Source organism: Hemiscyllium ocellatum, chromosome 1 (genome assembly GCF_020745735.1).
Source record: "Hemiscyllium ocellatum isolate sHemOce1 chromosome 1, sHemOce1.pat.X.cur, whole genome shotgun sequence".
Lineage (NCBI taxonomy): Eukaryota > Metazoa > Chordata > Chondrichthyes > Orectolobiformes > Hemiscylliidae > Hemiscyllium > Hemiscyllium ocellatum.
Window position 1 is genome coordinate 59,576,557 of NC_083401.1, and position 17,188 is coordinate 59,593,744.

Sequence of the window (17,188 nt, forward strand, 5' to 3'; positions counted from 1 at the left end):
CTGAGCTCGCACCCCACCATTCAATATGAGCATGGCCGATCATTCATCTCTGTTCTTGGTTCCCGCTTTATCTCCATACCCTTTCATCTTTTAGCCTTAAGAATTATATCTAACTCCTTCTTGAAAGCATTCAATGTTTTGGCTTCAACCTTTTCTGTGAGAGAGGATCCTCAGGCTCACCATTCTCTGGGTGACGAATTTTATTCTCATCTCTGTCCGAAATGGCCTACACTGTATCAACTAAATCAACATAATAAAATAACCAACTTAAAGGTAACTTAAGAAATCTCAGACAATCAAATACTGAAACACTGATTTAAAAACTTTTATTGCATGAAGCGTTGGCACGGTGGCTCAGTGGTTAGCACTGCTGCCTCGCAGTGCCAGGGACCAGGGATCGATGCCAACCTTGGGCGACTGTCTGCGTGCGTGGAGTTTGCACATTCTCCGTGTCTGCGTGGGTTTCCTCCAGGTGCTCCAGTTTTCTCCCACAATTCAAACAAGTGCAGTTTAGGTGAGGTGGCCATGCTAAATTGCCCATAGTGTTCAGGGACGCATAGGTTAAGTGCATTAGTTAGAGGAAATGTAAAATAAAAGGGTGTGGGAATGGGCCTGGGTGAGATACTCTTCGGAGAGTCTCGTTGGGCCAAATGGCCTATTTCTATACTGTAGGAATTCTAAAAGCAACCAAAACAAGACATGTCAAGGAAGCAAGCTAAGCCTCATAACCCAACTTGGCTATTACTAGATTAATGGTGAAACTTGGCCACAATCCTACCAAGTGAGGCCTGTCTCTGAAAGTATCCAGGATTCAATCCTTAATCACAGTTGTTCTCCAGAGTTCTGCTAAAAATGGAGTTCTGGTGTTCGATTCTTCTGTTATTCAAGTTATTAATGATGATTCTTTAAGTTATTTAATCAAAATTACTGCAAGTCTGCAGCTTGCCGCCTTATCAGAAGTAGCTTTTTTGTTCCTTATTACATTTGGCCTTAACTGTTTGTTCAACTGTTTGATTAACTTCTTAAATTCTTCTTCTGGAGAATCGGTTGTCCTTTGTGGCAATACAGCATACAGTTTATCTGCAGGTGTCAAAGCAGTTTTTTTTCATATCTCCACTCCTCCTTGTGTAACATGATTAATTGCTTTCAAATCCCCAAAAAGTTTGTCCTGAAGAATTTATTCCAGGCAGTTAATGTTGCTTCTTTCTGCATGCAAGTTTATAGTTTGGTGATTCTTTCAATCCATGAACAGTTATTAAAGTTTTGAAGGCCATATTCTGAATATCACGTGTTTCACCACGTGCTGTATATGCATACTTACTTTCAGCAACCAAGGTTACTCAGGCCTCACTGCAGTTCTCCCTTTTCCATTCTATTGCCATTCAGATAATAACTTTCCTGTTTTAGCTACCAAGTGGATAACCTCACATTTATCCACATTATGCTTCATCTGTCATGTACTTGCCTATTCACTCAATTTGCCCAAATCACTATAAGACTGAGCAAAAGTAGACTATTCAGCCAATCAAGTATGCTCTGCCATCTGTCACCAGATCAGTCTGATCTGATCATCCTCAACTCCACTTTTCTGCCTTTTCCCCAAAAGATGCAAAATAAAGGCAAGAGTAAAACATTGCATCAGCATGCTTGATGAACGTTAAGTGTACTGGGTTAATTTTAATTTTGTAAAGTTTGGCCTAACAGCACAAGATCCTCAAATAAAAGCAAGATAATGCAAATCTGCAATCTGAAAATTAAAGAAAATGCCCTAGCAACTCAGCAGGCTTGATAACATTTGTGGAGAGAGAAACAGAGTTAACCTTCAAGCTTGATCTGACTCTTAAGAATGTCAGTTTCAGTTGCTCTGAAGAAATCATACAGGATTTAAAATGATAACTCTCTCTCTCCACTGATGCTGCCAGCCCTGCTGAGTTTCTCAGCTTTGTGTGTTCATTTCAGATTTGCAGGATCAGCAGTATTTTTTTAATTCATTCCAAATAATCATTTTAATGAAATTAATCTAATTAGCAGTGCAGCAAACGTGTTCGAAACTCACCAGAAACAGCCATTGTATCACTAACCCAAGCAATTGAAAAAATCCAGTCTTTGTGCCCATCCTAGAAAAGAGTATTTGCAAATTAGTTCCAGTAAAGAAAACAAAACTACTTCAAGGTGTTAGACAGCAAAAAAAATCAAACTACAAGAAAATCAAATCCAAATGTTTTAAACAGATCCATTGTTCGCTTAAATTTGAGGTGAGAAGCTTATAATCTAGGCCTTTAAACTTAATTCTCAACTAATAACTTTAATAAACGAACCCCTACAGTTTAGATGTTAAACTTACATCTCCCACACAAACAGGATCCAGAGTTGGCAGTCGATAAATGGCAATGCTGTTTGGGTTGTCTCCTCCAGTAGCTAACAAGGTACGAGAAGGGTTCAGTTCAATGGCATGGATACCACAACCTTGCTGATCCATGACGACACTGGGCTGTTCCCGATCCTTCAACATGGGAATTTTTGTTATCTGACCAGTCATAATATCCATCACCAAGAGCTACAAAAACAACAGCAGAAATTACAATGTCACCCTACATTTTAACTCGAATAAGTTTTTTTTAAAAAGTTTCTGAAACAGTTGTATGCAAAATGAGCTGATCATCTAATCCCTCAATTCGTATGAATTGCTCCTCAATTCACATTAATTAGAAAAGTTGAATAAAAATGGATGGAACAGCAAATTTAAGCTGACAACTTTTAATGCACAGGCAAATGTTGAAAAACTTACATTGACAGTATGAGATATACTGTGCTGAATGAAATAATCTAAAAAAAAATTAGACAAAAAAAAAAATCAGTTCAATAGCTACCTGACCTGTTGACAAGATGGTTAAGAGCACGATGCCAACAATATATGTAGTCTCTGTGCTGGCTGTGGCACTACTTTCATCTTGGGGCCTGCCTTTTCTAATTATTTCAATGTAATCTCATAACATCATTGAGAGACAACTTGAGATAGACATTTGTGTGGTGGCATGGCTACCAACCTCAGAAAACCAAGGATGAACAGAGACAGGTGACATAGAAAGGGTACTTGTGTCTAAGCACTGCAGTAGATGATCTCAGTTTTGATGCTGCAAATGCGACAAATTGCTTAATGTTAATTTGGCAAAATGCCATTATTACATGTAATAAGGCACAAAAGTATGAATTTGGCCCTGTAGCCTCATGATGCAAGTTCTACACAGCCTCCTCCCACCTCTCTTTGTCAAATGCTATTACAAAATTCTTCCATTCCTTTCATCCTAATGCCCCTTAAATGCACTTAATCACTTCAAACAGTGAGCTCTGCATTTTAACTACTCGTGAGACAAAGAGGGTTCTTTTGAATTTTTTATTGGATTTATTAACAACTATGATATTTATGGCATCGATTCTGATCACAAGTGGCAACATCTTCTGTACCTCAACACTGTCAAACCCCTTTTTTTTTGGTAGATATTTTTATTGAAATTTAACATTTTTGCAAATTTACAAAAATAAACAAAACTCTCAAATACAAACATTGATGAAAACCCCTTCTTTAAAGATCTTCATCAGGTCACTCTTCAGTCATTTCTCTTTGAGAGAAGAACAATTCCACCAAGGGTCGAGGAGATCGACCATAATTAACCCCTTAGATTTAAAAATAAATCTAAAAATTAGAAAAATACCATTGCGCGAAGGTGAGAATTGTGCTAATCTATTTGTAATTTCAACTCTGACTCAATGTCTGCTTGCCACTCCTGTGCAATAACAACAGCAGCTTCTGCCAAGACTAGGCCCAGTGAATGAGATGGTAGAAGTGAAGATCGCTGATCAGAAAGCTTATTAAGCAGTAATCTCCACTTCTCTCCCAGCTCAATTAGTGTGCCTGGTCTTGGCAAAAACTGCTGTCAAGTGTATCCCACAGCTTATTTTGTCTTGATGCATTTGCTGCATGGTTAATTGAACTTGATGCTCTTCTGTTCGCCTCCCATACTTCTAAATCCTCATACCATGATCAGCCATCAGTAGTAACTACAACCCACCACTATGAAAATTATGTAGTGGCAACATCATCCGTAAATATATGTCAATGGTGCTTCAGATTTTCAATTCTATACTTGCATTATTAAAAAAAAAAATCACTTAATTGGACACATATTTTGGGTTGAGCAGAGGAGATTAAATCAATTCTGTTCTTTAATTTTCATTGTACATTTTTGCTTTTAGCTTTAAAATACTGGTACATGAGGTAAAAATTGAGTTACAACTTGGAGTGGCTGATGTGCAAGAGGAAATGGAAGCAACAACCAGAGAACTTTTATGTAGGGAGAAAAATGGTGCTCTGCTCCAAATGTGATTTGGAGGATTGTGCAAGTTTGTTTAAGAGTGTGTGTGTGTGTGTGTTGTGTGCAAAGGGAGAGAGGGGTCTTAAAGTATGTGGAAATGGGTGAAAATCCCGGCTTTAGATTACATTGCTCAAATCATCAAATATAAAACAAAATACTATATTTGGGTTTTTGATCTATGCATGCAATGAAGAGTATTGAATTTTGACAGAAGGTGCAGAGAGGAAATGACCAGGATGTACAGAATGGTGATATTGCTCGACTTGTAATCCAGAGCCCCAGCTCCAGAGGCACGAATTCAAATTTTACCATAGTACTAACAGGTATCGAAATTCAGTATTATAATTACTGGTCGCATTCATAATTATAACAAAACCACCAGGTTAGTGTAAAAACACACTTGGTTTACAAACGTTCTTGACGACTTGCTCGGTCTGGCCTACAGGTGACTCAAGATCCACAGCAATATAGTTGACTCTTAACAGGTCTCAAACGACCAAGCAAAGAACTCAATTCTATCAAAACTCTTAGATTTAAAGAAAGTACTATGGATACACCTATCCATGCTGTCTGACTCTGACTATATGACCTGGACACCAACAGTTCAAGACAACAATTAAGGATGGACAATAAATGTTGGCCTTGTTTACAACATTGACATCTCAAAACAGACAAGCAGCTGGAAGTGATTGAAGAATTAATAAAAGACTAGATGAATGATTTGAAATAAGGAGATTTTCAATAGTCATGCTATAACACAAGTTTGCTAAAAATGTACATGTAACCGATGTCATTCATACAAAAATTTAACCTTTTGGAAAAACAGCAAAGACAGGTATTGAGTGTGGCACAAGTTTTGTCTTTAAATGGAACTCCCTAAGTACTCAAAGAATAGGTCAAATTAATTATTGTGCATATGAAAACATTAGCAACACAGTGTCCTGAGGCTTTTTCAGGTGGTCAGAATTTTGAATTTTCCTTCCCGATAGAGTGGTGGAGGTTGGTTAATGGAAAGTAATATTCAAAGTTGGGTTAGACAGGGTTTTGATTTATAAGGGAGTCAAGGGTTATAGAATGGTGGGCTGGTGGTCAGAAAGGTGGAATTGAGAGTACAACAGTCTTGCATTCAAGACAATTTTTTTAGAATGAAATGTATCTACAATAAACAAGAAAGGTCCTACTGCTAGACTCGTTGACTGATGTTGAGTAAGTGTTACTGAAACATTTTAGGGATAGTGATCATTGTATCATAAACTTTAGTATGATTTTGTAAAATGATGAATAATCTAGAACAATAGTCCACTGGCAGACAGTCAACCTTTTGGGGGATTAAAAAAAATGTACAGCTGGGCTGGATAGACCAGAGATTGATCAGGCAGAGTCAAGGTATATTACCTCAAAATCAAAAGGTAGACCCATTCCAGAGCTCCCTGGATGACATGTAAAATAAATTAAGATGAACAATGAAGTAAAATTGTGCTCGATAGGTAAGAAAAAAATTACAATTAAGGAACAAGCTGAACATACAAAAGAAAAATCCCAAACGTCTTCAACAGGGAACAGAAGGGGAGCCTATCAAGGAAGATGGTGCAGCAGCAATGTCAGGAGTTTCTGGGGGAAATTTGGGAGACACAAGGAAGAAACATACTAAAAGGGTGGATGAGGCAACCATGGCTGACAAGGGACATCAAGGACAGATTAAAAGCAAAAGCATAGAAAGTGGTGCAGATTAGTGGGAAGTCAGATGGTTGGGAAGCCTTTAAAAACCAACTGAGGATAACTTACAAAAATGGGAGAGGTAATTGAAATACAACAGTAAGTTAACTAGTAACATAACAGATGAGTGCAAGAGCTTTTTTAGATATACAAAAGGTAAGATTGTCAAGCATGCACATTGTACTGTTGGAAAGTGAGCCTGGAGTAGTAGTAATAGGGAACAAAAAAAATGGTGGTAGAACTGAATAGATAGTTTGCAGCAGTCTTCACGATCGAAGGCATCAGCAGCATACCAGAACTTGAACAATCAGGGTCAGAGGTGAGTGTAGTGACCATCTTTAAAGAGATGTTGGGGTAGCTGAAGGGTCGTAAGCTGGATAAGTCACCTGGACTAGATGGAGAAGACTAAGTTTCTATAGGAGATGGCGGAGGTGATTGTGCAGGCATTGGTGATGATCTGACATAAATCATTGGAGTCAGGATGGATCCCACAGGACTAGTAAATAGTTAACGTACCACCCCTGTTAAACAAGGGGACAAGGCAGAAAATGAGAAATTATAGCTCAGTTAGCTAGAACTCAGTCGTTGGTAGGACTTCAGACTTAAGATTAAAGAATACTTGCAGGTGCATGGTAAAACATGGTTATCTCGGTACGGCTGCATGAAAGGGAAATCATACTTGACAACTCTGTTTAAAACATTTGAGGTGGTGATAAGCAAATTAGACAAAGGAGAGCCAGTGGGCATGAATGATTTGGAATTCCAGAAGGGGTTTGACAAGGTGGCACACAAAGTAAATAACAGCCCATTGCATTAGGAGCAAGGTACTGGCACGGATGGAGGATTGACTAACTGGCAGAAGTCAGAGTGGGTAAATAAAGGAGTATTTTTCAGGATGGTAGCTGGTGACTACTGGACTGCCGCAGGGGTCAGTGGTTGGGATCATTCACAACTACTCATGTTATTCATTAACAGTTTGGACAAAGAAACTGCTATGTTTGCTTATGATACAAAGACAGGTGGAGGGACAGGAATATTGAAGAGTTGGGGAGGCTAAAGAAGGACTTGAACATGCTAGGAATGTAGACCCAAGAACTTGCAAATGGAATACAACATGGAAAAATATGAGGTCATGGAATTTGGAAAATAGAGGCAGAGATTATTTTCTAAATGGGGAACAGCTTCAGAAATCTGGAAGTACAAAGGGATTTAGGAGCCTTAGTTCAGCATTCTCATGAACTTAACAAGCAAGTTCGCAGTTAGGAAGGTAAACACAATGCTAGTATGCATTTCGAAGGGTCGAGAATACAAACAAACAGTCTGGTTAGACTGCATTTACAATATTATGAGCAGTTTCCAAAGAAATGCTAACTGGGGATTTACATATAAGGTACGGCAGAGATGTTAAATAAATATTTCACATCTGTCCTTATGTCACAAAGTAAGCATGCAGGTGCAGCAGATAAAGAAGGCAAATGATATTTGGCCTTAATATCAACAGAATTTGTACAAAAGCAAGGATGTCTTGCTTCAACTATGCAGTGTATTGATGAGAGCACACCTACAGCATTTTGTATGGTTTTGGTCGCCTTTTCTGACAATGGATGTTCTGGCTATGAAAGAAATGCTACAAAAGTTTATCAGACGGATTACTGGTATGACAGGTCTGAAACAAAGAGAGATTAGATGGGTTAAAGCTGTTTTCATTGGGACTTAGAAGAATGTTTTTTTCAAGTGAGGGGGTTGATCTCATAGAAGCCTATGAAATCTAAACACACTTAGATACAGTAAATGCAGGAAGGATGCTCCCATTAGCTGCAGAGTCCAGAACCAAGGGTCACAGTAGGAACATTCAGCAAAACATTCAGAACTGGGATGAGGAGAAAGGACTTCACCCAGAGTAAGCCTGGGGAATTCTCTGCCACAGAAAGCAGTTAGAATTATAGAGATGTACAGCACGGAAACAGATCCTTTGGTCCAATTCATCCATGACGACCAGATATCCCAACCTAATCTAGTCCCATTTGCCTGCATTTGGCCCATATCCCTCAAAACCTTTCCTATTCAGATCCTATCCAGATGCCTTTTAAATCTTGCAATTGTATCAGATCCACAACTTTCTCTGGTAGCTCATTCCATACATGCACCACCCTCTGCGAGGCCAAAATACTGACACTTTTCAGGAAGGAAATTGATATAATTCTTAGGGCTAAAGAGACCAAAGGTATGAGGCATAAGTTGGAACAGGGCACTGATTAGATTAGATTAGATTAACTTACAGTGAGGAAACAGGCCCTTCGGCCCAATAAGTCCACAACGACCCTCCGAAGGGTAACCAACCCAGACCCATTTTCCTCTGACTAATGCACTTAACATCATGGGCAATTTAGCATGGCCCACCTACCTGACCCGCACATGTTTTGAACTGTGGGAGGAAACTGGAGCACCCGAAGGAAACCCACAATGACATGGGGAGAATGTGCCAACTCCACACAGACAATTGCCCGAGGCTGGAATAGAACCTGGGACCCTGGTGCTGTGAGGCAGTAGTGCTAACCACTGAACCTCCGTGCCGCTCACAGTGATCAGGATTAGGATGATCAGTCTTGATCATATTGAATGGCGGAGCTAGTTCCAAGGGCCTAATAGCCTAATTCTGTTCCTATTGTCTATGTCTGCCTATGAGACAAATGTTGCCCATGTCATGGTGACAATGAAAAAAACACGCCGTTAGGAGGAAGTAAAATTGATAGCAATTTTATTCAATTAAGCTGTCTATGCCTAAAGTTGACAAGGTACCAGGACTAATGAGATTCATCCAACAATATAAATGGAAGTGAAAATTGAAACTGCAGAGAAACTGACAGCAATCTTTCATCTTTCTTAGACCCAGGGGTGGCACCAGAAGACTAGAGAATTTCAACTATCAGAAAAGATTGTAAAATTAAGCCCAAAAATTATAGATCAGTCAGCTTAACCTTGGCAATTGGGAAATTTCTAGAAATATAATTATTGCTAAAAGGAGATAAGAAGTTGAAGCTTTACACCTTGCACTTATCAGAAGTAGGATGCAAAAAATAGCTCTGAAAAAGAGAACACTGCTTTATTCAGCTTTACTAATTGTTTGGGCCATCATTGGCCAGGGTATTGGAATGGAAATGTCACAGAAATTGGCTGTCTGCATGATGTTTTTTATGAAATAATTTCTGGAAAGAATTAATTGGAATAGGAATAATAGCAACAGAAAAGAATATGGTTAATTAGGAAAAGCCTGCATGGATTTGTTAAGAGAAAATTGTAACTAACTAACCTGGGTTTTTTTTTTGAAAATGGAACAGAGAGTTGAAGTGGCATACATTGAATTCCAAAAGGCAGAAATTCACCCAAGATCCTCAGACAGCACCTTCCAAACCCATGACCACTTCTTTCTAGAAGGATAAGGGCAGCAGATACATGGGAAGACGACCACCTTCAGTTCCCCTCCAAACAACTCATCTTCCTGACTTAGAAATGTATCGCTGTTCCTTCATTGTCCCTGAGCCAAATCTGGATGGCAAATAGTTAGAGGAATTCTTGCAAATACATCCGCTGCCCTGGTCTTTCCTGATGCCAGTGGTTGTGGGTTTGCAAGACGCTATCCAAGGAGTCTTGATCAATTTCCGCAGTGTATCTTATAAATAACACAAAGTGTTCCTACTGTGTATTGCAGGAAATGAATGTTTATGGATGTGGGGCCAATAAAGCAGGCTTCTCTTTCCTGGATGGTGTCAGGTTTCTGAAGTCTTGTTAGAATAGCACTCATCCAGGCATGTTAGGAGCATTTTTTTTCACAGTCCTGACTCCTAAGTTGCAAATGGTGCGCTGTCTTTGGGAATTCAGGTGCTAAGTTACTTATTGGAGTCACAGAATTTGCACACTGTTAATCCAGTTTAGTTTAAGATCAATAATAATAACTTGCAGAGTGGGGGATTTGCTGATTGTAATATCATTAAATATTCAATGTTCTAGAAGGCATTTGGTAAAGTGCCACTCAAAAGCCTATTTCCCAATACAGGAGCTCACAGTATTGGGGGCAACATATTAGCATGGACTGAAGATTAGCTAACGTATAGGAGGTGGAGAGTTGAGATTAATAGGTCTGTTTCAGATTGGATTTAACTCATGAAGTGCCACAAGGATCAGTTATAGAGCCTTAATTATTTACTATCTATATCACAAGGAGAGGGTAGCGTGTAATGTATCTAAATTAGCTGATGATATAAAAAAAAGTATGAGGGTGTGTTGTGATGAAAGCATGAAGAATCTGAGGGAATATAGACAGGTTGATTGAGTAGGCAAAAACTTAACAAACAGTTTAACATCAGAAAATGCGAGATTGTGTACTTTGATAGGCAGACCCAAAAGATAAAATATTATTAATAAGGTGAGAGACTCCAAAAATATTGCAGTGCAGAGGGTGTTCTTTTGTATAAAACACAAAAGTTAATAGGCAGGTGCAGCAAGTAGTTAAGCCAAATAGAATTTTGGCCTTATTGTTATGGGGTCCAAGTTTAAAAATAGGGAAGTCTTGAAGCAACCATATAGGATGGTGGTGAAGTATTATGTACAGTTTTGATCTTTGTATTTAGGAAATGATATATCAGCATTAGCGACTGATTACTAGGATGAAGGGTTTGCAATATCAAGAATGGCTGAATGGGTTAGTCATTTGTTCATTTGAGTTTATAAGAATGAGGGTTGATAATATTAAAACACACAACATTCTGAAGGAGTTTATAATAGCCACAGGAGTTTATTGAAACTAACACATTTTGAACAAGAATGCATGAATGGATGCATGCATGCAGTGTGTTGGGATGGACAGTTGAAATAAACATTTGCATCACTGTTCCAGGAATGATTTTCCTCAAGAGGAGAATGTTCAGTTTTTGAACAGCCATTATAACTGTGGTATAATGTAAATCATACTCCATTTCTCAATTGGGATATTTACAATTAATAATTGCTGAATCTCCACATGCTCCATTTTTCACTTAATCATATACTGTTTAGTAAACAGAGAAACAAAATTATGCTTATACTAGAATTAAGTATATTGATTGATCAAGATGACCATGAGAACATGCAATGGATTCAATACACTCAAACAGAGTGTTGAGTTTCTCGGAAATGCTCTAAATTTACCTGGTGTTCCATTTAAATGAAAGCACTCTGGATTAGTGACAGAAGCTGTTGATGACTTGGAAATAAGTTTAAAGAAAAAATTTTTCAAGTGAAACCACAGATCACATAACCTGGTTGAACCCAACTATTTCTATTTCGAAAAGCTTTCTTAAGTATTGGGCACTGAGGATGAAAAAATTAATAGCGATTCTTAAATACCACCTTTTACCCGTCACTCTAAGAATCAACAAAATTGAGTGATATTTCTAAAGTTTACAGACATGAAAATAAAGCTTTGAAAAAACCTACCGTGTTGCATTTTGTCCCACATACCACTTGCCGATGATTTAGCCACTGGGATGCAAACACTTTGTTCAGGGTTCCCAAATGGAACTCTTCCTCCTTCAAAAGGGCAGGTAGTCTGTGAGCCGCATAACCACGTAGTGCTTGTTGGTAGCTCTTCTCATTCCGAAGCTTAATCTGTTGACCCGCAAGGTAACAGACAAAGGACTTCTTCACAAGTGGTAGCTTTTTCTTTTTGCGTAGTGAGAGATCCTGGCTGCACTGTTGAAGGTAAATGTGAATAAATTAGAAATTTCATTTAATTGATCAATGATTTTTCAGAAACAAATAATTAGTCTTAAGAGTAACCTTTGCTCAGATAGCCAATTGCTTAAAGTACTCAAACCAAAAAAATTAAAGATTGTGACTATCTGACTTAAGTTTTAAAATTACAATTAGTTTGCTACAGCTATTCTTTTCCATGGCAATATTATTAGTCAATATCAGAGGTCTGCAAGGTCACAAACAAATCATTGAGTTTCAACAAAGAGTGCAATATTCTGACGTTTTAAACTCACTTTCTCCCCTTTCTATTCTTCCTAACCAAGTTCACAAAGAAAAATAAGTAATGGACAGCCAACTATCCTTGGAAAAAGCAGTACAAAATTTACAGTTACAGACTATCTTAATGCATCTGCCAAAAGAAATGAGATTTCCAAAAATCTCTCCCTCCCAAAGATTAATAGTCCAGGATATTGATCCAACAATATGTATACATATTAAACAACATAGTGCAGCTCAATCATTTGAAGGATTAGACACAGATTATGTTCTCTCTGGACCACTATGTCAATAAATATTCTCTCAATAGTCAAACATTCATTCTGTTTCATAAAAGGGAATAAATAAACATAGCAGCATAAACATTTAAAACTACTGCATGGTTGAGATTTATTTTGCTTGAAAGCTGGCACTTTTATATGGGTGTCTTGTCATCTTGAGATGAAAGTTTCAGTTTGTTTGAACTGCACGATTATAGGGTGGATTTCATAGGTGATCTAGGTGGGGTTGATGATATAGATTTCTACCAACTTTTCACTTCCATTTCTTGACATTCATTTGACTTCAGGATGAAATTCAAGGCAACCAGTTATGTTGAGTGATGTCATCAAGTAATCCATCATATTGAGGTATTCTTATCGACACAAAACCGGAAAGTAAAAGCCACTGAATTTATCTTTTGTTTTCATTTCGACAGTTAATTCAAGTGATTCAACTAAAACATCAAATTAAAACAGAACTTAAAATAACTTTCAAAAAATGGAGAAATTGTCATAGTGGAAAATTTTGGCGTTTACCAAACATAAAAGTATACTTTCAGGAACAGTAGCGATGTTCATTACTAATTATTAACTTAGTCCACCATGAAAACCACATTTCAAAAAATATTCCTAGGATGTGGCTCTCATTGGTTATACCAACATTCACAACCTTCCTATGCCATTCAACAGGGCATAACATTAACAACTGTTTCAGTGTGATGTGAGAGTCTGATATCAATTCAATGATTTGTATTTCATTACATTCTGGAGGGACCACACCAGCATTTCCTCTGGTTAAGTATAGAATTGTTAACAGCAACTTTTGTTTTTCTGCATGTGACCTCCAGATGTTGCTGTCAGATTCAGAGTAGAAAATATTCAGTTCCACCATCATCATAGCTACTGCAACATTTGGTTTGATAAATTTTGGCATTTATATCAAAGCAGAATTTTTAATCAATCATTCACATAAAATAGAAAGGCCAACATTTATTAATCCCTACCCAAATAATCCTGGGAAGGCGGTGATGAGTCACCTTCTTCAACCACTATCGTCCAAACAATGATGGGATTTTTACAGTACTGCTAAGTGATCAAGTAATGAAAAAGGAAAAGCAACAGATGCCCAAGGCAGAATAGAGACACATTTGAGAGGAAATTTTGAGGCGACAGGGTCGTGTGTCATTTTCAGTGTAAGATCTTTAAAATTACAAGCAGTCAAAGTAAGTGTGGGTAATGACACTTGATTTAAAGCAATTCATTTCAGTTTGGAATCAAATTGAACAAATGCAAGAGACCCTCAGAAACTGAGTGGCTAGATGAATAATCTTAAACTTGAGGTTTTACAGAGATCTTTTCTACAAATTAATACTCGCATTAAGCAAACTGGACATAATTATTGGGAAAGCATTTACAAATTAGCACTATATATGATTAGATTACTTACAATGTGGAAACAGGCCCTTCAGCCCAACAAGTCCACACCGACCCGCCGAAGCGCAACCCACCCATGCCCCTACATATATCCCTTACCTAACACTAGGGGCAATTTAGCATGGCCAATTCACCTGACCCACACATCTTTGGACTGTGGGAGGAAACCGGAGCACCCGGAGGAAACTCACGCAGACACGGGGAGAACGTGCAAACTCCACACAGTCAGTCACCTGAGGCGGGAATTGAACCCAGGTCCCTGGAGCTGTGAGGCATCTGTGCTAACCACTGTGCCACCGTGCCGCCCTATATTGAAGTAGGCAGAAGAAATAGTAGAATAAGAAACCATGATGTATTAGATCCTGTTTCCAGGTGCAGCCCATCTATCGTTAATCATTAAAAAATTCACAATCCTTGAATAGCTGTTGATCACGCTTCACAGTATTATTAGGAACAAGCACACAAATGTCGTAAGTACTTGTACACACAACCCTTCAACCATCACCTGCTTCATAGGTAGCAGAGTCTTCAGACTGCTCGTTAAGCTTTTCAGCCATCACAGAAACAAACAAAAAAGAAAGAGATGAAGTAAATAATTCTCAACCTAGAGGGGCTGCCTAAAAAAGTAGAAGCTTAGTGTTGGGAGATGGTCTGGGCACAACAACAATGCAGAAAAAGAAGTGGGTGATCATCCTCAAAAGGAGGAGTAAAATGGGTCTTAACAGAGCAGGAGACCCTCAGGTTGGTTGAAGCAATTGTTATAACAGGAGACAGACAGCCAAATCAGCTTTCCCATCTCTGTACTTGCAAAGTAAAATTAAACCAAAGAACCCCAATAATTGGGTCACCAGACCCAAAACGTAACTGATCTCTCCTCACAGATGCTGCCAGACCGACTGAACTTTCCCAGCAACTTCTGCTTTTCTAATCCCAATAATTACTCCAATGGTTCTTAACCAGATTTTTCAATAACCAATCTGAGACTTTGCAAATAATTATAGACAACAATTTTGTATCTTAAACAAAAGAATTAATTATTTCTCAATTTTAGCAGAGAGAAAATGAAACAGTGTAATCTGATTATCTTTGCTTGAAACCCATTTGTTTTCAGCCTCCATCCACACCAAAGATAGACACAAAAACAAAAAACACCTAAGAACCGTGGATGCTAGAAACCAGAAACAAAATTAGAAATTACTGGAAAAGCTCAGCAGGTCTAGCAGTATCTGTGGAGAGAAAACAATGTTAACATTTCAGGTTCAGTGACCCTTCTTCAGAACTCATGAGCTCTTTGAGTCCTGGTGGATATGAAGTAGACAAATTCCACTGTTCAGTCTACCTCTACCTCCCATCAGGGAACAAAGAGCTTAAATAATGCAAGATTCAATGCAGTACAACCTTTCTCTCTGTCACCGCTTTCTCTATTGGTGCCATGATTTACATAATTTGATATTTCCCCATGTCCTTGTATATTGTCGCCATTTATTTATCCAGCCACAAATGCAATATTGCCAGTGAATTAAAACCTGTCCTGCCACAAGTTTAAAAGGTGTGAGACAGCTGAGCATTTGACAAGGAAGAATGATCAAGATGCAATGCAACTGTAAGGGCAGATGTATATCTAGAGTTTGAGATTTTAGGAAAGAGTTGCAATGAAGTATTCTGATGCAGTTAGAAAAGCGACACAGGAACTAGTAAATGAAAGGTTTCATGGTATTAGTATTAAAATAAAAAGGTTGCAAGGCTGTACTTCAAGAGGTGTGAAAGGGTCTTACTGGACAGCCCTGTGTCATCAAATTTCTTTCAGCACTTCCAGCAAGATTGGTGGCAGCGAGTCAGCTTACGACCACTCCACTGCTTGTTGAATCAATTACTGGACACAGGAGAGAAGTCATTCCTTTTTTTGTTGCTCAGTGTGACTGAAAAGAATGGAAAGATCATCCACAAAATCACAACACTGAATGCTCCTCCAGAAATTGACTTTTGACAAACCAATGAAAAGTGCATCTCCTTTTAACAAAGACTGTAGAGTGTCTTTTTGTAGTATTATTCCGGTTGGATTTCTGGTCTTTTCAATCAGTAAGTCGTGGTACACACCTCACTAATTTGAAATTAAATTCAGTCTCCTTGCAACTCCACTGGCTACAAAATTAGATGCCCTGATCAAACACTGCAAAAGAGCCCTTTTTTATTCAATGTATACCATTCACAGAGACAGCAACACAAGAACAAGAGTAAAGTCATCTGGCCTATCAAGCCAGCTCCACAATATAATTTGATCATATCTTACCATCTATCTCAATGCCACTTTCCCATATTATCACTATATTCCTTGATGTCATTCGCATCCAGAAATCTATCAATTTCTATACTGAATATGCTCAATCTTGAACATCATCAGTCTTCTGGATAGCAGAATCCCAAGGATTTACCACCCCTGGGTAAAGCAATTCCTCCTCATCTTTGTCTTAAATGGCCTACTCACATTGATGATATTAAGTTCAATTCTCAATTAGTGAAGAGTTGGCAAGAGTGAAAAGCCATTAGATGGCATTCCCACCAACTGCCAATTCCCTCAAACAAGCCTTCAGAATTCATCCTTCTAAAAGCAAGCCATGCGGGGAGCACAAGGAGACTCATGTGAGACAGGGGCAAGTGCACAGGCATATTGCCTGATTTGAGACCAAACATATGTTGAGGGGGTTAGCTGCTGAGGATTAACTTCTGCTGTTGCTGACAATCGCCCTCGCTTGTGGCCCCCAACCCCTCAACTCAGGGGTTATGGCCTGGGATCCAGTGACAGTCCATGGCCTTTGATGTGAATATAACTGGCAGTAGTCACTCAGCTGACTTTCCAAAAGCTTTCAGTAAGCAGGAATTTCCCCTTGCAGAGTTTTTGGTTCCAGGTAAAGTCTATTGCTGTACAGTTAAATGCTCGAGTTGTTTTCTGCATTTTACTCCATAAATTCAGCAGGCTTTCCACTGGAAGCAGTAAGGCCCACAGCTTTCTAGCCAGCACTACCTCCATTAAATCCAGCACTGTGGTTCAGTCACCAACAGATGTAAACTCAATGAGATATATTCAAATAAAAACCAACACATTTATAAAGTAAACAATGGGAAGTGAGATTAATAAATTGGAGCAGGCTTACTTCATGAGTTTATCTCAGAATATATGCACAGATTATTTTGGAGATATAACAATCAACACAGATCTAAAGCCAAATGCACCCCTCAAATTAATCAATAGACAACTCAAAACAACATTCCAAAACTATTAATGCTCAAGTAATTAGCAAGTGTAGCCAACTCAATTTGTTATAAAAATCAACCTATTGCAGGACATTTGCAGATCATTTTAATCCCTTATTCAAATAAGGGTTTCAAAAGGTCAAATAA

The 17,188-nt window shown here is 38.4% G+C and overlaps 1 protein-coding gene across 2 annotated transcripts in view; it reads right to left on the bottom strand.

The window, feature by feature from the left end:
- The window catches only part of dcaf12 (DDB1 and CUL4 associated factor 12), an 86,609-nt gene that overhangs the window by 54,186 nt on the left and 15,235 nt on the right, over positions 1-17,188 (bottom strand). For both annotated transcript variants that reach the window (XR_009645002.1, XM_060829609.1), the window contains exons 2-4: positions 11,562-11,816; positions 2,345-2,557; positions 2,057-2,117 (exon numbers count right to left, since the gene is read on the bottom strand). Coding sequence is in view for 1 of the 2 variants with exons in the window: in XM_060829609.1 (XP_060685592.1) it covers positions 2,057-2,117; positions 2,345-2,557; positions 11,562-11,816 (529 nt within the window). In the remaining variant the exon portion in view is untranslated. The remainder of the gene's footprint in view (positions 1-2,056; positions 2,118-2,344; positions 2,558-11,561; positions 11,817-17,188) is intronic.